The 17,871-nt window shown below is 52.7% G+C and overlaps 7 protein-coding genes across 7 annotated transcripts; 3 read left to right on the top strand and 4 right to left on the bottom strand.

Moving 5' to 3' along the window:
- The first annotated feature begins 1 nt into the window (after position 1).
- Positions 2-2,933, top strand: P170DRAFT_464698 (ribonuclease P/MRP protein subunit POP1). Its single transcript, XM_024852269.1, has 2 exons — positions 2-419; positions 496-2,933. Exons 1-2 carry the CDS (start codon positions 102-104, stop codon positions 2,818-2,820), a joined length of 2,643 nt encoding a protein of 880 aa, XP_024704503.1. The 5' UTR covers positions 2-101; the 3' UTR covers positions 2,821-2,933.
- Positions 2,934-3,017: 84 nt separating this feature from the next.
- P170DRAFT_436821 (Mic19 family protein) lies at positions 3,018-4,215 on the bottom strand. The gene is made up of 2 exons (XM_024849233.1): positions 3,814-4,215; positions 3,018-3,741 (listed from the first exon to the last, which is right to left on the bottom strand). The coding sequence occupies exons 1-2, from the start codon at positions 3,937-3,939 to the stop codon at positions 3,235-3,237; spliced, it is 633 nt and encodes a 210-aa protein (XP_024704502.1). The 5' UTR covers positions 3,940-4,215; the 3' UTR covers positions 3,018-3,234.
- A 1,136-nt stretch (positions 4,216-5,351) lies between these two features.
- Positions 5,352-7,400, top strand: glkA (glucokinase glkA). Its single transcript, XM_024849232.1, has 2 exons — positions 5,352-5,724; positions 5,797-7,400. Exons 1-2 carry the CDS (start codon positions 5,542-5,544, stop codon positions 7,090-7,092), a joined length of 1,479 nt encoding a protein of 492 aa, XP_024704501.1. The 5' UTR covers positions 5,352-5,541; the 3' UTR covers positions 7,093-7,400.
- A 1,115-nt stretch (positions 7,401-8,515) lies between these two features.
- Positions 8,516-10,520, top strand: P170DRAFT_408238 (MDR family MFS transporter). The gene is made up of 3 exons (XM_024846716.1): positions 8,516-8,804; positions 8,884-9,690; positions 9,768-10,520. The coding sequence occupies exons 1-3, from the start codon at positions 8,694-8,696 to the stop codon at positions 10,413-10,415; spliced, it is 1,566 nt and encodes a 521-aa protein (XP_024704500.1). The 5' UTR covers positions 8,516-8,693; the 3' UTR covers positions 10,416-10,520.
- A 169-nt stretch (positions 10,521-10,689) lies between these two features.
- Positions 10,690-11,894, bottom strand: P170DRAFT_383857 (uncharacterized protein). The gene is made up of 3 exons (XM_024845661.1): positions 11,732-11,894; positions 11,158-11,553; positions 10,690-11,039 (listed from the first exon to the last, which is right to left on the bottom strand). Exons 1-3 carry the CDS (start codon positions 11,828-11,830, stop codon positions 10,887-10,889), a joined length of 648 nt encoding a protein of 215 aa, XP_024704499.1. The 5' UTR covers positions 11,831-11,894; the 3' UTR covers positions 10,690-10,886.
- Positions 11,895-12,099: 205 nt separating this feature from the next.
- On the bottom strand, positions 12,100-14,230 carry P170DRAFT_509793 (cytochrome P450). Its single transcript, XM_024854712.1, has 3 exons — positions 13,814-14,230; positions 13,119-13,718; positions 12,100-13,059 (listed from the first exon to the last, which is right to left on the bottom strand). The coding sequence occupies exons 1-3, from the start codon at positions 13,889-13,891 to the stop codon at positions 12,157-12,159; spliced, it is 1,581 nt and encodes a 526-aa protein (XP_024704498.1). The 5' UTR covers positions 13,892-14,230; the 3' UTR covers positions 12,100-12,156.
- Positions 14,231-15,122: 892 nt separating this feature from the next.
- Positions 15,123-17,686, bottom strand: P170DRAFT_446915 (TPR-like protein; the record flags this gene model as incomplete). The annotated part of the gene is made up of 5 exons (XM_024850840.1): positions 15,123-15,911; positions 15,974-17,234; positions 17,271-17,345; positions 17,411-17,525; positions 17,581-17,686. The coding sequence occupies 5 exons, from the start codon at positions 17,684-17,686 to the stop codon at positions 15,123-15,125; spliced, it is 2,346 nt and encodes a 781-aa protein (XP_024704497.1).
- Between the last annotated feature and the right edge of the window lie 185 nt (positions 17,687-17,871).

The raw sequence follows: 17,871 nt of genomic DNA, 5'->3' as shown, positions 1-17,871 counted from the left end.
AACCAGACACCCTGACCAGGGCTTAAAGCTTAATTTCTCTTCTCTCCTTTTCTCCTTTTTTCATTTCTTGATTCCCCTCTCCTTGTTCATCCCCGGCCATCATGGCCCTCAACCCCCCTTCGAAGCGTCCGGTCAACGGCTCCGGAGCAGCCCGCAAACGCGCCAAAACGTTCGATGCCCGCACCCTGGCCGTTCAGTCCGCCGACGCGGCGCTCTCTGCCTCCGGCGAGCTCGACGCCGCGGCGTACGTGGGCACCAGGGAATTCGAGATCCGCTCGCTCGAGGCGGGCATGCAGCGCTCCAAGGCCGCCTTGACGAGTCGCGCGTTCCAGCAGGTGCCTCGGTCCATGAGACGGCGGACGGCGAGTCACAATGTGAAGAGGGTTCCGAGCCGGTTGAGGGCGCGGGCGAAGCGAGAGGTTCGTTTCCCAATGCTAGCTAACTACAAAATGATCGTCGAAGAGGGGTTTGCTAACTTACTTGCCTTGCTGCCAGATGGCCGAGGATAACACACCCACCGTCACAGCGCGGCGGAGAAAACCGACAGAGCTGATGCGAATCCGTCTCGAGACTGCTCGACGTCTACAGAACCTCAATTCGAAGTCCAAGGCGAAGCGTGCCGCTGCGAAAGCGAAGGATGCTCAGGAGACGAGGACGTCGTTGGAGGAGGCCGGTTCTCATGCGTTCAGTATCGCCCCGCGGGTGCCGAAGATTAAGAAATATAAGCTCTCGCGCCCTGCGCCGCCCGAGTCGAAGTTCAAAAAGCGCCAGAGGTGCAAGACTTGGCTGCCGACGCATATGTTCCATGCGAAGCGCGCGCATATGACGACGTCGAAGGATCCCCTGTGGCGGTTTGCTGTTCCGCTGTCGCCGACGGAGAAGAGTTATAGGTCTTCGCACCGGGCGCGAGGTGCGAGGGGTGCGGTGGCTTGGGATATGAGCTATATGTCGACGATTCAGCTGGAGGGTACCGAGCCGGCGTTGGAAAACCTGCTGAGGGCTGTTGGGGTGGATGGAGAGGATGCTTGGGGGTCGAAGGGGAGGAAGTGGAGATCTGGCACGAGAAGTCTACAGGCTTGGGCTTTCGAGCATGGTGGTGAAAAGAGGCCTATTGCGCCGGTCACCTTGGTTCGATGTGCTGAGGTGAAGTCTGAGGATGTGGAAATGGCAGATGCCGACACCCCGGCTGCTCCAACGAAAGGAAAGAAGCCTCGGGTGAAGATTTTTGTCAGGGTGCATCCGTCTGCCTTCTTGCAATTATGGAACGAACTCCTGGAGCTGTCTAAGCGGCAGAACCCGCCTGTCATGATCGAGGATCTTCGTTTCGAAATTGGCAGCATCGAAATCACTGGCCCGGGCTCCACGGAAGCGCTCATCGCGGCTTTGAAACCTCTGATAGCTGAAGGAACAGAGGCTCCGGCGAACAGCCCAGAGTCTATCTGGGGTAATCTGTTGGGGGTGTCGAACCCGTCCTCTTTGCCTAAGAACGCGGTTCTTGGATTTTCTACATCCGATCCTCGTCTTCACTTCCCGCCAAAATCGATGAAGCCCCCTTCCTCGGATACGGATCTGCAGAATCTAGCCGTTGTACTATCATCGTGGCCTGTTGACGGAACCCAGTCTTCCCCTGCTATCTTCGACCGTCGCGCGCGATTAGCTGCTGCACGCCAACTCCCTAGCCAAAAAGCCATCAACCGACGGCGCAGTGAAAATGGACCCGGGAAGTACCCGAAGCCTCTTCCTTCGGATCCCAAAATCCCAGTCCTTATCCTTGCCACTAGGCCCAGCTCGCAGTCTAAGGACAACAATGCTCCAGGCAGCTGGACTGTCCTTCTCCCATGGAAATGTGTTCTTCCGGTGTGGTATTCTTTGATGTACTACCCTCTCTCCACCGGCGGAAACCCGAGATTCGGCGGGCTGAAGGAACAACAGCAGCTTGCTTTTGAGGCAGGAGAGGCTTGGTTCCCTGGTGATTTCCCGGGGACCAGGGCAGGCTGGGAATGGAATTTGCGTGAGCAGGCAAAGGCCAAAGAGGAGTGGGAACGACGGCCCAAAGGTCGGCGAATCGAGTTTGACAGCATCGATCTTGGGAATGGCCAGAAGGGCGAAATTGGACGAGGCTGGGCCTGTGACTGGGAGAAGCTTGTTGACACACTTCCAAAAGATGTCAAGGGAAAACCAGCCAAGTCTAAGGCTAAATCCGATGCTGATTCGGATGCAAACACTACCGCCGTCGAAGCTCCTGAGACCCCGCCACTTGGTATACGCCATCTGCACCCACCAGCGGCTGCTCGTGCAGTCAAGACCCTTCAACCCACACTGAGCAGCAGCCCTGACCTCGTAACTGTTCGGGTCTCCGTTCATGACAGGGGCACTCCTACCCCACGAGCCCGTATCTACCGCCTACCTACCACCAACCCCGAGCTTCGCCAGAAATGGCTCTCCCTCGCATCAAACAAACAGTCCACATCTGCTAAAACCGCTGGCTCGTTGACACAAAAGGGCTCCGCCAGCAGAGATGAAGCTCAGGCATACCTCGCTGCGTCGCTCATCTCGCCCTCCGCCGACACAGAGGCCCAGCAAACGCACCTCCCGCTGCCGTCAGAAGGAGATCTCATCGGCTTCGTCACGACGGGAAACTATAACCTCTCAGAGGGGAAAGGCACGGGTATTGGATCTATTCTTGTTTCGAAGGTTGCGGGTCAGAATCAGAATCGGAACCCCTCTCAGAAGAAAGGCAAAGCCCGAGAGCAGAATATGTGTATTATTCGTGCGGCGGGTGAGTTGGTGGGGAGATTGGGGTATTGGGAAGTTGTTTAGATTTTTTACTTTAAAAAGTCCTTTACATATGTTTAGATGGATGGCTATGTGGATTATGAAGTGGTTGTTTCAAGATACCCCGTCTGGTGTTCTGTTTAGATATTTAGCAGGTTATGAAGATGTTGCCTTTTGATATACTGTTAGTAAAGAATATAGAGCATCTCACTCAGGTGTTTCAGCCATAGACAAAAGCAAAAGACAGTCAAACAAAATGGATAAGTACTAAGCTATACAGATACACATAACCACGAATCGGCCCACAAATCTATCATCTAGGAGCGCAATCCGCATTCTCCATCGCTTTTCCTTCTCGGCCTCTCTAACCCGGCCAGTCAGACAGACAGACCCGAAAAAACCTATCTAACTAGGTCCACGGAACTCGAATCTCAGCTCGGTCAATCAAAAAAGAAAAACCTAACCAACAACCCGATCCACAAACGCCTCCTCCATCCTCGCAACCTCCTTCTTAAACCCCTCAACCTCCTTCCAGCAATCCAACGGCCGCCGATCATTCAACCGGAGGCAGCTCACCACATCCGCCTTCGCCTTCTCGACGCCCGAATCCAGCTCCGCGAGCTTTCTCCGCCCCTCCAGTCTCGCCCGCAGCTCCTCGATCTCCCCGTTCACCGACTCCCGCGACACGTCCCGGTTGATCGGCCGCGCCTGGTCTTCCGGCAGAGGCGGCGCAGGCGCATACTCGCGGCCGGCGAACGGGATCCGCGGCGCGTCCAGGTTCAGGGAGCCCGGCGGGTAGCTGACGTTCGGGGCGGCGGGCGACGGGCTAGGCGTGTCTTTCACTTCGGCGAGGCGCTTCTCGATCTCGGCGAGGGTTTGTTGTTCGCGTTCGCGCAGGCGCTCGAGTTCTTGGGATACGCGCGCTTGGATCTGGAGTTCGAGGGTTTTGGCGCGGGCGGAGTCGGTCTGGTTAAGAGGTTTGTTAGAGGGTTCTGGATGGGGATGGTTGGGGCATGGGGTGGGTGAAGAAAGACGTACCTCGGTGTTGGACTGGAGGGAGTCGACGACGTTGGAGGAGAATTGGATAGGTGCGGAGCTGGTGTTGATTGTTAGCTTTGGTGTCTTGACTTGCTTGTCCCATTGACAATTGATCCATCCTTCCATCCATCCGTCGGTCTATCAGATTGCCATGGACCCATGAACCCATCACTCAACGTCCCATCTCCTCAGGATCCCCAATCCACACAATCCAATCCAATCCATCCATCCACCTCCCTAACCCCCAAATCAAGAAAGCACAGTACCTACCCCTGGAAAAGATGTTTCGAGCCCGCCGAAGCCTCGGGCTTGGAGCTACCGGAGCCCATGATGAACGGGTATATGTGCGGTGAATCGGGAAAAAAAACTAGTCCAAACACCCGAAGGAGTGCGTTGCTTGTGCCGGGGGGGTTGGCCGGCGTCGGGAGGTCGCAATTGATGGGCGCTAGGCTCGGAGTTGATGTGGTGGTGGTTGGTAGACCCGCGGGCAAGTTCTCCGGTTCCTTCGCAGAGGAGTTCGCATATCGTTTCTTCTGTTTCCTGCCGACTTCCGCCGGATCACGTGATGACTTGCTTAGTCAGATGGTTGGATTCAAGGACTGGGAGAATGGGAGTGGACTGCTTTTTTGGTTCTGTTGTTGGTACTTTGCCTTTGTTTTGGGGGGAAAGTATTATTTGTTGGCTACTTTTTCTAGTTATAATAGTAGAGGGACTATTTTACCGCTGAGTATGGGGGTTCTGGTCATAGAATGTATATTTTTGCTCAAGCAACGGAGGTAAGTACTGAAATAGTGTACCAAGTTGGCCATTCCAGAATACTTTTGCCTTCATTGTTTTCATCCCATCAATCTTCCTGATAGTTATCAGCTAATACTTCTTTCAAAACCACCAAGACTTAATATCCCCGCAAAGAATCCTACGACTCCAGTCAGCAGTCATTCGTGTATGCTGCCTGATAGGTAAGGCACCAACCACATCGAGTCTACACTACAGTATAAACCAACCAACTACAACCAACCAACTCAGTCTGAAACTGTCCTGTCCCTGTTGATTGTTCTGCACTCTAGTAGGCTACTACTCCCAAGACCAGTAATACATGCTAAACATCCATCTTCCCCGGCAAACCCTCCCGTACCACCGAGTCAGCCGCTCGCTTCGCGCAGTCCTAACCGTTGTCTCTCACCGGCCGCTCCCCACTGGTGTTTCATGGCGTCATGGAAATGGCCGCCTGCCACTAACCGGAACTGCTTGGCCTGACAGCCGTCGGAGAAAACAGGAGCGAACGAAGCCGTCTGGAGAAATCGTGGATTCCCCAAATCCCCGTCCGCCGGCGAACCCGGTCTTCCCGTTGGTCTGTAGCCCGACGCTCGAGACGCTCCACCGACTGACCTCATCGACGCTGGACCGTAGTTATTATTATTCCTACTTTCTCTTCATCCAGTTTCTGTTATTTAATTCGTCTGGATTTCCGCGGCTGGTTTTTTTTTTTTTTTTTTTTTTTTTTTTTTTTTTTTCCCTCCCTCTCTATACTCTTCCAGGTTTTCTCACGGCACAACCCCCCACCATCTACAGACATAATCTCTCTCTTACCCCTCCACACTTTTCCTCCCCATATATACCCCTCCATCCCCTCTCTTACCCCCAGCCTTGGTTCTTCTTCTTCCGCCACCACTTTCTGACCTCTTACTCCTATACCCCGATCTTCCATCTCCCCTTCACTTTCTCACCATGTCATCCGCCGTGTTGGACGAAGCCACGCGGATTGCCCGCGAATTCGATTACCCCGCCGCGGAGGTCCAGCGCGGGGTGAAGGAATACATTCGCGAAATGGACGAGGGTCTCAGACAGGAACATACCACCCTGAGCCAGATTCCTACCTTCGTGACTTCGGTCCCCAATGGCACTGAAAAGGTGAGTGCCCGGCATTGGCTGAAGAGACATCCGCGTGACACCCGACGGGCTGACCTTGGCTTATCTCCGTAGGGCCTCTACTTGGCCGTGGATCTTGGTGGCACAAATTTCCGCGTGTGCTCGATCGACCTCCATGGCGACACCACTTTCTCCTTGACCCAGTCCAAGATCATGATTCCTCGTGAACTGATGGCCTCGGGCTCGTCCAAGGATCTTTTCCTCTTCTTGGCGCGCCAGATCGAGGCTTTCCTGCGCATTCATCACAACGAGCATTTCGAAGCCCACCTGCAACGTCGACGGGAGGGAAGCGGCGAGGAGGAGCTGTTCGACCTGGGTTTCACGTTCAGTTTCCCCGTGCGCCAAATGGGAATCAACAAGGGCACCCTGATTCGCTGGACGAAGGGGTTCAACATCCCCGACGCCGTTGGCCATGATGTATGCGCCTTGCTGCAGGGTGCCATTGACGAGCTGGAGCTTCCCGTGCGCGTGGCGGCTCTGGTGAACGACACGGTGGGAACGCTGATGGCTCGTTCATACACCTCGCCTGGTGAAACGGGAACTTTCCTGGGTGCGATCTTTGGCACGGGCACCAACGGTGCTTACCTGGAGAAGCTCGACAGAATCCCTAAGATGCAGACGATCGAGCATTCCGATTACGACAAGTCCACGGGAGAGATGATTATCAACGCCGAATGGGGCAGCTTTGATAACCATCTCAGTGTGTTGCCGAACACCCTGTACGACCAGCAGCTTGATGCCGACAGTAACAACCCCGGCGTCCAGATGTTCGAGAAGCGTGTCTCCGGAATGTTCCTGGGCGAGATTCTGCGACGGGCTCTGCTTGATATGCACAACAACAAGGGTCTCTTCAAGCCCGGCCAGTCCTCCGACGTCCTTGTTCCCGAGAACTCCACGCTTTTCAGACAGTGGGGTCTCGACACTAGTCTCTTGAGCACGGTGGAAGCCGACAAGACCCAGACTCTGGAGCAGACCAAGACGGCCCTGAAAGACCACTTGAAGATCGAGCAAGCCAGCACCACTGATTGCAAGGCCGTTCAGACGCTTGTGCATGCCATTGGCAAGCGTGCCGCTCGTCTCAGCGCTGTGCCCCTGGCGGCTGTCCTGATCGCTACCGGTAAACTGCAGACCGATGACCTGGTCGACGTTGGTGTCGACGGAAGTCTGGTCGAATTCTATCCTAACTTCGAGGGATACATGCGCGATGCCTTGCGCGAGGTACCGGAAGTCGGTCCTGCCGGCGATAAGAAGGTGCGCATCGGTATCTCTAAGGATGGCAGTGGAGTCGGAGCCGCCTTGATCGCCCTCGTGGCTAGCAAGGAGGAGGCGCGCATGAAGAAGGCCAAATAAAGGTCAACTACTCGAAGGATACGCTGATACGATTTTATTTCTTTGTACCTTTTGATGGTATTCTTTCTTCCGTCTTCTGCTTTTTTTCGATCGGGTTTGTTGCGAAGGACCCCTGGTGGGCTCGGATGAGACCAAACCAGTAGGGGGCAACATTCGAGCATGGGTCTGGTGTTTGTGAATGTCACTGGGAGAAAATGATATGTATAAATATCTTTATGTCATTTGGTATTGGCGTTGCAAGTAATTTTCCGTTAGGAGATATCCGATGGCCGGAATACATCAAGTCGTTGAATGGATTTCCGTTTTTGTTCCTTACTCTTTCATTTGTAATTTCCTTCTCGCATTCATCCTCGGGCCGTCTCTGTTTCAAGCTGACTACTTCTCTAGACCGGTGAAAGTTCGTTAGCTTCATTCACAATGCAAGGGGCTGCCGGGGTCTCGATCAACCCAGTATGGAACGGGATTCGGAATCGGATGCAACAGATGCCGGGGTTGTTGTCCAGCAGGCCCATTATTTCATAACACATCAACTTAGTACTCAGGCATAAGATACTCGGAAGCTACTGTCTGTGGCACCCGAGCATTCACATGGGGCTGGCTACTGCATGCCACATGCCATTACTCGCGGGACTTTAAAGCGCCGATACGATATGGGGATGTCATTCTATTCTGGACCGTTGAGGATGAACGAATCATGCACGACAAGAGCGCGCATTCAAGGCTACAGCTGGGAAATAAACTCTTTGTTTTGGTTCGGGAAGCTAGGTCAGGGGCTCTTTGGGGCCGAGGCGCTTGCCTCGGGGTACTCTATCCCTTGGTCTGACGAAATGTCTACAAACAGGGCTTCATCCGTTGTCACACAAATGGCATTGGCGCGCACACACTATACTTTGCACGGCCGCCGAGTTGGCAGCCATGAGCAGTTCCACAGACGATACCCCGGGCCTGGCATGTTAGGACGAACTTGACCCTGAGTTCCCTTTGGCATTCCCCGTCGCCTCTATCCAGGGGACATGGTTGGTGGACGCGTAAGAATGAATGGCCAGGTAATTTACCATCCCTTGCTGAAAATGGTCTGCCATGATTTCTTTTATGCGTCGATGCTGCACCTATTGCACATGATGCTTTCTACATACAGGTACTGCAGTCGGTCTTTTTCAAAAGTTTCATGATTTTATGACTTAGTTGTGGCACCCCATTCCCTGTGTTTGCGTGTTGTGAAACATTTCCATATGTCCCGAATATCCGAGTGCTCTGGCTGGTCTTTTTGAATTCTTGTCAATATTACCTGTGCCCCCCTTTCTTAGAGACTTGATTCCGCTGTGTCGCAAGTCAGGTCGAAGCTGTTTAACACCTTTCCGCCTCGCGCCCCATCACCCAAGAACATGGGAGAAATTCACCACAATCGTTTCTCGAAAAATGGTGCCATTAGGCTACCCTCTGAGACCAGCCTGGCGGAGGGAATACCCAACAGCAGACCACATTCGATAGATAAGCAAAGTCCACAGATCGGTTCAGTGCCGGGTGGTTCTCCGCAACCAGCCATTCGCGAATTCGAGAAAGATGACGAGGTGCTAGTACATGGGCTGGCATATAGTGAGATGGAAACATACGATCCACAGTCGAAAAACTCCGGAAATGAACCCCCGAGCATATGGAAACTCATTTTTGTCACAGCTGGCCTGGGACTTGCAATATTATGTTTATCTTTGGTATGTGATACGATGCGAACAAAAGAAAATGACATTATGACTTCCAGCGCTCAATGAGTCTAAACTGACGTTTGACCAGGATAATACGATAATCACAACTGCTATCCCGAAGATAACGGAACAGTTTAATTCCCTGGACGATGTCGGTTGGTACGGGAGTGCATACATGCTCACTACGTGTGCGTTGACTCTGCCATTCGGCAAGATTTACACATTCTACTCGACCAAATGGGTCTATCTAATCGCCTTGCTCATCTTCGAGCTCGGGTCCCTGATCTGCGGCGTTGCTCCTAGCTCGCTGGGATTGATCATCGGTCGTGCCGTAGCTGGCATAGGAGCCGCCGGTCTTTTCTCAGGAGCCATTTTAATCATCACCCAGATGGTACCGCTGGAGAAAAGACCAGCCTACCAAGGTGTCCTGGGAGCGATGTTTGGCGTTGCCAGTGTGATTGGGCCTTTGATGGGTGGCGCGTTTACCGACAATCTCACATGGAGATGGTGCTTCTACATCAACCTGCCCTTTGGAGGCGCGACGGCCCTTATTATTATCTTTCTATTCGACGCGCCTAAGCCGGTGCAAGGTCGATCTGGAGCGAGAGATCAAATATCGCAACTGGATCTGCCCAGTCTGGTCCTGTTCTTTCCGGCCATTGTCTGCCTTCTGCTCGCGCTGCAGTGGGGAGGTAGTCAATATGCATGGGGGAATGGCCGTATCATCGCTCTGTTCATTCTCTTCGGTGTATTCATTCTGGGCTTCGTCGCGATGCAGGGATACCGGGGTGACAGGGCCACGGTGCCTCCTCGACTGATAAAGAACCGCAATGTCTCCTGCGCTGCCTGTTTTGCCTTTTTCCTACTTGGGTCCTTCTACGGCATTATGTATTATGTATGCGCCCCCCCCCCCCCCCCCCCCCACCCTCTGACCTTTCTGCCTCTAGATTCCATAGCTAACACCACCACTAGCTCCCCATCTGGTTCCAATCCGTGAAAGGCGTCTCCGCCACCAAATCCGGCATCATGAGTTTCCCCATGGTCATCGGAATGGTCCTCGCCTCCGTCATCGTCGGCTTCCTCGTCACCCGCTTCGGCTACTACGCGCCCTTCATGCTCCTCGCTCCCATCATCACCACCGTCGGCGCCGGCCTTCTCTCCACCTTCGAAGTCGACTCCGGCCACCCCGTCTGGATTGGCTACCAAGCCATGCTCGGCATCGGCGTCGGCACCGGCATCCAGCAGCACATGCTCGTCTACCAGGCCGTGCTGCCCCCCGTCGACGTCCCCACCGCCACCGCCATCGGCATGTTCCTGCAGACCCTCGGCGGCGCCGTCTTCGTCTCCGTCGCCCAGAACGTCTTCAATAACCAGCTGCGCACGAATCTGCATACGATGGCGCCGCATGTAGACAGCGACAAGGTCATCTCCGCGGGCGCGACTATGCTCAGGAAGGTCGTGGATAAGGTGGATCTGGACGGTGTGCTGCGTGCGTATAGCGACTCCATCACGCATACTTTCTATATCTCGGTTGCGACGGCCGCGATGGCGTTCTTTGCGGCGCTTGGGGTGCAGTGGATTTCGGTGAAGGGGAGGAGCATGGAACCGGGCCATGCATAGGCATGACATGGCATGGCATAGGAGCGGGCGAGTATGTGAGTATAGTATGAGCATGCGAGCGTCGTCAAAGGGCTTGGTTTGTAGTTTGGAAGGAAGTATGTTTGGGAAATATATACGATGAAATGTATTCTTTAGTCGAGTATGACGAGATGACAGCCGGATGAGACGGCAAAAAAGAGTAACTATAACCATACTATTGGTAGATAGCCAGCTACTCGAATCTATATAGGATGAATAAGAAGCAAACACATGAAATACACTGCCTATGCCTGGGGTATTATAGTACACACAACATCTATCTAATTGTAAGGTATCATGGATGTTACCAAAGAGAAAGTAGAATGAAACCGAAGCCAAACAAAAGAGAACCCAAAGAATGAGGGAAAAAAGAGAGCCCAAAGAAAGGAGCCACATAACGAAGGAAGGTAGAAAAGAGAAAGAAGGATAAAAGAATGAAGGAAGGAAACCAGCCTACACAGCTGCATACAGACTCAGATAAACCCCCCAGATGACGCCACACGCACTCCCAAACACCACTCGCCGCTCCACCGGCACAACCGTGTACATGAGCGTCGAGACAACCGGGCGATACTTGAGTCTTGCGATCATGATGGGCTCGAAGTCCTGATTTTGCTGTTAGTTCGCTTCTGCCTCTCCTTCTTTCCGTATCTGTATCCACCGTCCCAGATAAAGTCCATCTCACAGACCCCAAAAGACCAACGAAAGAGAAAAAAAAACTAACCTCAGCAACCAACTCCCACGTCCTCGACCACGCCACGCCCTTCAACAAATTAATCAGCACCACAAAGAGCACGATATTGCCCACCGACCCAACCGTCTGATCGAGCAGGAACTTCATCGCGAAGTTCCACGTTCCAGACCGCTGGCTGGCCTTTCGGGGCTGGAACATCGGGATCGGCTTGTCCTTCACAGACGGCAGGATGTCGATGGCCACGCCGTCCATGTCCAGATCGAGACTGGGATGGGGGGTGGGCTTCCGGGGCTTCAGGCGCTGCCATGTTGGGAAGCCCGGAAAGCTGGACTCGAGCCAGTTCTGGAATGAGAAGTTGATGGGGACGATGATGAGTGCGTAGGTGATGAATTGGAGCAGGGCTAGGGTGTTGAGTGTGAATGGGGCCTTTAATTTTGGAGGGCCCGGAGGGGGTGTGGTTAGTTTTGTATAGCTGGTTATGGTATAGTTTGGTAGGGGGTATGTGGAGAGGGGGTTTGGGGGGATTAGGGGATGGCTGTAAGGAAGTGGAATAGTGGTTTACAGGATAAAGCTGGGTAGAAAAAAAATGAATGGTTCTACGTACATCTTTCTGGTACTGGTCTATCACCTGCGCCAGGAGGTTGGAGATGGCATTGAGGATGGTGGCTTGCAGGAGGATGGAGGGTAAAGGGGATCGGGGCATGCTTTGGAATTAGTGAGGATAAAAGGAGTGACTAGGACATGGTAAAGAGCGATGGGGATCAATGAGAGTTCGTCAGGAGAGAAGATAGAGAAGATGAAGGAATACTGTTGATGCATAGGGATGGAGCACGTGGGGGCACGTGTCCTCTTCTGCTGGAGATCTCCTTTTGCGGAGTTTTTCACTGCCACTTCTTCTCTCTTCTCTACTCCGCGTGTTCCAGTCCACTTTTGACCTCCTGATAATCCTTTATTCATAATTTCCATTGCGAGAATATATACTTACTAAAGAACATTCAATCTATCCCCTTATCCAGCTATACAGCATGATCAACACGTTCCAGCCTGCTTGATCACCACGTTGGGCCCCCGCTTGGCGCTCGTGAAGTGATCCACCAACGCCAAATGTCCGCCCTCGTCTTCACCCGTGCGATCGGCAAACTCAATGTCAAATAGGAACATCATCCGAGCAATCGTCAAGCGCATCTCCATGAAGGCCATCCCCTTGCCAATGCAACCGCGCGGTCCGATGCTAAACGGACAGAACGCTCGGCGCGCCGTCTCGACATCTTCCTTGCTGACTGTCCAACCCTTCTCCTGGTTTGGGCCCTGACAGGTCGCCCCCTCGATCCACCGCTCGGGCAGATATGCCTGCGGCTCGCGGTAGTACTCCGCCTGCCGGTGGATCGAGTACGTGGGCGTCCCGCAGTCCGTGCCGGCGGGCAGGTAGACCCCGTCCACGGTGGCGCCGCCGTCCATGACCTCGCGCGGAATCGCGCCGGGTACGGCAGGCGCTAGCCGCAGGGCCTCGTCCAGGCAGGCTTTCAGGTAGACGAGCTCGTTGAGCTGCGCGCCCGTGACGATCTCCTCGACGGAGGAGAAGGCCCCGCGGACTTCCTTTTTCAGAAGTGCCATGGCGCGAGGGTTCCGGACGAGGTAGAAGAGGGCGGCGGCGAGCGTGGTCGAGGTGGTGTCGCTGCCGGCGATCATAAGCACGTTGGCCTCGCCCCAGAGTTCGGGCGTGGTGAGACCCTTGCCAGTCTCGGGGTCCTTGGCGTTGAGCAGGTAGAAGAAGAAATCTTTCTTGGAGTCGTGGCCGGCCTGCGTGCGCTCTTGGGCGCGCTTGTTGGCTTCCACGCGCGAGTTCATGATGAAGTTCCATCGGTCGTTGGTGAGCCGGTGGATGACAATTTGGTCGAGATGCCAGCTATCCAGAGGCATCCACAGTCCACACTGTTGACTCTGTTAGATTTTCTGGCCAGAGGAGACGGAGGGGAGAAGGGATAACTCACCACATAGTGCCGATTCGCAGCGCGATCAACCAGTTCGATCAGCTTGCGCTTCCCACTCGAAATCAACATATCGAAGCTCTTCCCGAAGCACAACTCTCCCATCACATCATACGTCAGGTAACTGAACCAGTTACTCATGTTGAACACCGCACCGCCCTTCTGACTCTGACTCTCCGCGCCCAGCGCCGTGCAAAGCTGACGCACGTGCAAGAGCATCACATCCTCCATACTCTTCAGCGCATGGTCCGAGAACGCCTGACTGAGCACACGTCTCTTACGACCATGCATTGTTTTATCGATCGCATTGTGCGTGTTATACACGCCCTTGATCGCCGGGAACGCGTTATAGAAATCCGCCTTCTTCAGCTTCTTACCATGACCGTAGATATCATGCAGCCCCTGCGCGCTATTGATCGAGACGAAATTCGGCGCCACGCGCACATGCGATCCATAACGCTCATGCAGTCGATGAAGCCACAGATGCCGATCCCCCTTCAGGCCATGATAGAGCTGCACCCAGGGTGTCAGACCCGCCAGTAAGGGCCCGGGGATCTGACGAAGGGGGTGGAAGAGATAGTTGTAGATGACATAGACCAGCGTCTGGGTTGGTTACATTAGCCATACATATTCCGTGTGTACGTGTACATTCCACCGAATGGCTAGACTCGGAGGAAGTGAGGGAGGAAATAACATACCAATCCTCCGGTGAGAATCCCCACCGCCGACGCAACCCCCAAGACCGAGAGGTTCTCCCACAACGGCTGCAGGAGCATTCTGTCCTAGTCCTCTGTACTCCGCAGTAGAAGGAAATTGGTATCAACCCGAGACAAAGTCCACTTCCAACCGAAGTCCGGCCGAATCAAGACCCCGACTTCGCAAGAGTAAGTATGACGGAAGTCCCGCCGAGCCTAAGCGCCGCCAACCGAGCCGGCCGTTTCCCCGCAAATCGACCAAAAATAACCCCGATTTTAATACCAGGGTGTTGATTGGCAATAGATTTGGTGCTTAGCCGGTATTCAAGAATATATGATTTGGCGTGTGTAGGTTCGGCTTGTCCCGGTGTGTTGTGTGCCGTTTCTGCCCTGTGTCTGAGTGTCTGTTTCTGTCTCGACGTGACCAACTGAACACGACCCGAACCCAAGAATACACCGGGACTAGACCACGGTTTATATAGCGGTCCATGACCTCGCAGGCTCGGTTAGCTACGGACGTATCCTTTCTTTGGCCTTGCGTCATCTATCTATCCGGCTTATTTGTCCGACCTATCTGTCTGGAGGCTGACGTAGAAGAGGCGGGTTGGATATGGTGGCTTAGGTATCTGTGCTTTGCATACGCGCATACCGAGGGTACCAGGTAGGTTCCTTCCTCTATGGGATTCGGTCACGTACGCTGGACGGGGGATACGTGTGCTGGGCAGGAGGTAGGTTGGCTTTCTGGAATGCTGGGTCTGTGATATCATATCCGCGAGGCGAAAAGAGGTAATCAAACGGTTGTCTATGGTTGATTGAGTGATTGGTAATAGAGTTACTGTTGATGGTTGGCTCTTTGGACCACTATCATTAGTTATTGAGTTCAAGGAGAGGTAGGATACGAAGTATTATTTATGCATTATGTGCTAGTATCTGGGCATAATTATCCAGGTCTCGAAACAGTTGCATTTATGAAGTGTAGCCCTAAGAAATAAAAAGATAAGACTAGACTAATAACTCCGAACACGGCAAAGCAAATTACAAATAACAGATAGCCAGCACACCCCAGCACACCCCGGTAAAACAAGAAAAATGTGGCAAAGCGCCGATGAAATCGAGATGGTTTAATTCATATGCAGGTCGGCGTCTTGTCGGTGTAACCTTCCTTCAACTTTGCCAATCTCTTCTCCGGCGCCTGACATATCCACACTCCATACGACGTCCCTTGAACAAACTCAGCAATCTCCTTCCTCTTGAAGATCTCTCCGCTCAGCATGGTCACCCATTTCGCGACTCACTCGACTCCGGGGCTTCGCTAATATTTCAACATGAATTGGACCATAGAATCAACGGAACTTGGGACTTCTTGCGTGGGAAAACAAGCTGATAACAATTCACCAGCCTCTGCATGTCGACCTTGAAAAAAGCAGAACCCAGCAAGATGGACGGTACTCTTCAGCGTATCATGGTGGTTCTCGCCGAGCACGCTCTTGCGCCTTTCTAGCGCCTCCCTCTCAAGCTGCTCGGCTTTGTCCCACTGGTTCTGGCTCCCAAATGTCGCCGCTAGGTTGTGCATAGTCATCAATGTGTCAGGGTGGTTCTTGCCGAGCACCTTCTTGCGCCTTTCTAACACTTCCAGCTCAAGCTTCTCGGCTTTCTTCACTTTGCCCAGGTGCCAAAGTGTTGCGGCCAGGTTTGCCATAATCATCAGTGTTCTAGGGTTGTTCGGGCTGAGCGTCTTGTAATTTTTCATCACAATCAACTGGAGCTTTTCGGCTTCCTGCCACATTTTCTGATTCAAAAATATCGTGGCAAGATGGTTCGTACTAATCATTGTCACAGGGTCGTCCTCCCCATATTTCTTTCTTTTTGCCTCTATTAGTGGCCTCACAAGCTGCTCAGCCTTATCCCAATAGCCCTGGTTCATATAGAATGTTACCAGGCGATTGGAACTCTGCAGCGTAAGGTGGTGGCTCTCACCGAGGATATCTTTGCTCATCTTCATCACCTGCTCCTCAATTATCTCGGCCTCCTTCCAGTGCTCGTCTAGCCTAAACGTCATTGCTAGCCGCCCACTGTTTGCGATGACGGATTCATAGTATCCCTCTTGGCAGAGTCTTCTTCTGGATGAAAGGCCTCTATTATCGCCCTAAAGTTTGTGACGACGTCTTGACATCTGAATCCAAGCCCTTCCATTCTCGCTTCTCTTGATCTTGATGCCATTTTCCTCCTGTCTGCAATATTACCACTTCCCAACGCATATAATGCGCCTTGGTGCATTAGATCAGCCCATGAAAGTATAGAAGGCGGGTATTGTGTATCCCAGAGGTCTGAATTCATGTCGCGTGGCTGTGGCCGTTGCGACATTGCCGACTTTACATGTGGAAAGAGCAACCGGCACTTTTCCCAGTTCTCATACTCAGGATTCTCTGGGAATTCTTTGCGCAGGTGAACGATGAATCTTGTGTTCCATCGCTCCAATTGTCCCTGGGCCTTCAACCAGGTCCGAACACTTAACTGGACTAGCCGATGCATGGTCAAAGTCAAAGTCGTGGTGTTGTCGCCAAAAGAAACAAGTGAATAGTGGTTTAATGTTGCAACATCTTGCTCAAAAGTGTCATCTGTGTCTGTACCACTATCGCTGGAGTCGCTCGCAACATCCCCAGATCTTGAATTGCTATTTCCCGCCTCGTCGTTGACCTGGAGAAGACTCTCTTGAATCCCCTGTCGGTCAAAGAAGCTCATCAGTGAAAGCAAGTCTGCCGCCGACCGTCTCACTTCTTGGATACGGTCAAAGGACATTTGCCACGTAAGTAAAATGGAGTTCTTTGCTTCCCAGTCTCGGTTAAGATGCCCTGCTTCATGTTTGAGAAGTTTGATGATGTTGCGATCACACTTGCGAAACCTTTCCAGGTACTGCGATACCGAGCAACGGGGCTGAGAATTGATGTAGCCTGCTGCCTGGACGATTGCTAATGGCATGAACTCGAGCTCTTTTACTAACGCGCAGGCCTCTTCACCCTCTGCTCGTGCTTTAAGCTTCTTTTGGAGAAGTTGCAGCGCTTCTAGCTGATCCATTGGCTCAACTTTGATAATTTCCTTATGGTCGACAACTTTGGAGGCGATTTCTTCTGACTGACTTGTCACAATAATTGAGCCGTTCTTGATTTCGGGGAGAAATCGCAACAGTGGCTTTTTCGGAGGACTATCCGCTTGGCCGTTGATCGAGCTTCCTGGGCTTTGCGGCTGCGCAGTAAGGAATTCGTAGTCATCGACATTATCAAGGATGACCACCCAGTTGCCTCTCTTCTCGTCTCGAAGCCAGTTTTTGACGAGATTGTATATGTTCTGCTTGGAATCATCACGGCCCGGGATCTTTACCTGGTCTGCAAAGTATCGAAAGCTTTGTTCAAACCGGGCGGCGTTGCTCGCATGAATCTAGATAATCCATGTCGACGGTGACTTTTGCCGGATCCAATAGGAATACTCTATGGCAACTTGTGATTTCCTTCGAATCGTTAGCGATAAAATCCCAGTACTACATGCTGGCAGCTTTGCACTAACCCAACGCCGCCAAGGCCGACAAGCGCTATTCTGCTAAACCTTGGGACCAAGTTTCTCTGGCGAATCTCATCAAGAAGTTTGTCGCGACTGACGAAGTCTGGATCACGTCGAAACGGGACTGTTGATAATGGGCTAACAGGGGATCCAGGTTGTTCTAGGGGTTCCATTGTTAATATTATTTAGGTCAACCTTCTGCCCCGAGAGCTTACCAGGATACTGATGGAAGTGAGTGCTGTTATCTGCGATGCCTATGAAGGATCTGCCACCAGTTTCGGTGTGCACGTGAGATATGTTCTGGGAGACGTTCCGAGACATGATGAATCAGAAGAGGGCAAAGAAGACAGGTGGCAGTAGTCAACAGAAAGGCGAAGCTTGAGGATCTGTCCCAGAAGCAGATGACAAACCAGGTCAAACAATAACCAACAGGGATTGCAGTCGGGTTTGTGGAAGTTCTGAGGTGTAAGTTGTCAAACGCCACCCCTCCAGCTTCATGAAAGAAC

Source organism: Aspergillus steynii (genome assembly GCF_002849105.1).
Source record: "Aspergillus steynii IBT 23096 chromosome Unknown P170scaffold_4, whole genome shotgun sequence".
NCBI classification, from domain to species: domain Eukaryota; kingdom Fungi; phylum Ascomycota; class Eurotiomycetes; order Eurotiales; family Aspergillaceae; genus Aspergillus; species Aspergillus steynii.
Note: the sequence above shows the minus strand (reverse complement) of the source record. Positions and strands in the feature narration are given on the sequence as shown.

Excerpts from the sequence above, each read along its gene's own strand:
- P170DRAFT_464698 (XM_024852269.1), top strand. The coding sequence starts at position 102 with ATGGCCCTCAACCCCCCTTCGAAGCGTCCGGTCAACGGCTCCGGAGCA. Across the intron at positions 420-495 it reads GGGCGCGGGCGAAGCGAGAG|ATGGCCGAGGATAACACACC; the intron begins GTTCGTTTCCCA and ends CCTTGCTGCCAG.
- P170DRAFT_436821 (XM_024849233.1), bottom strand. The coding sequence starts at position 3,939 with ATGGAAGGATGGATCAATTGTCAATGGGACAAGCAAGTCAAGACACCA. Across the intron at positions 3,742-3,813 it reads CCCTCCAGTCCAACACCGAG|ACCGACTCCGCCCGCGCCAA; the intron begins GTACGTCTTTCT and ends CCTCTTAACCAG.
- glkA (XM_024849232.1), top strand. The coding sequence starts at position 5,542 with ATGTCATCCGCCGTGTTGGACGAAGCCACGCGGATTGCCCGCGAATTC. Across the intron at positions 5,725-5,796 it reads TCCCCAATGGCACTGAAAAG|GGCCTCTACTTGGCCGTGGA; the intron begins GTGAGTGCCCGG and ends TTATCTCCGTAG.
- P170DRAFT_408238 (XM_024846716.1), top strand. The coding sequence starts at position 8,694 with ATGGAAACATACGATCCACAGTCGAAAAACTCCGGAAATGAACCCCCG. Across the intron at positions 8,805-8,883 it reads CAATATTATGTTTATCTTTG|GATAATACGATAATCACAAC; the intron begins GTATGTGATACG and ends ACGTTTGACCAG. Across the intron at positions 9,691-9,767 it reads TCTACGGCATTATGTATTAT|CTCCCCATCTGGTTCCAATC; the intron begins GTATGCGCCCCC and ends CACCACCACTAG.
- P170DRAFT_383857 (XM_024845661.1), bottom strand. The coding sequence starts at position 11,830 with ATGCCCCGATCCCCTTTACCCTCCATCCTCCTGCAAGCCACCATCCTC. Across the intron at positions 11,554-11,731 it reads TAGACCAGTACCAGAAAGAT|GCCCCATTCACACTCAACAC; the intron begins GTACGTAGAACC and ends CCAAAATTAAAG. Across the intron at positions 11,040-11,157 it reads CGTGGGAGTTGGTTGCTGAG|GACTTCGAGCCCATCATGAT; the intron begins GTTAGTTTTTTT and ends CAGCAAAATCAG.
- P170DRAFT_509793 (XM_024854712.1), bottom strand. The coding sequence starts at position 13,891 with ATGCTCCTGCAGCCGTTGTGGGAGAACCTCTCGGTCTTGGGGGTTGCG. Across the intron at positions 13,719-13,813 it reads GGATTCTCACCGGAGGATTG|ACGCTGGTCTATGTCATCTA; the intron begins GTATGTTATTTC and ends TAACCAACCCAG. Across the intron at positions 13,060-13,118 it reads CTGCGAATCGGCACTATGTG|TGTGGACTGTGGATGCCTCT; the intron begins GTGAGTTATCCC and ends CAGAGTCAACAG.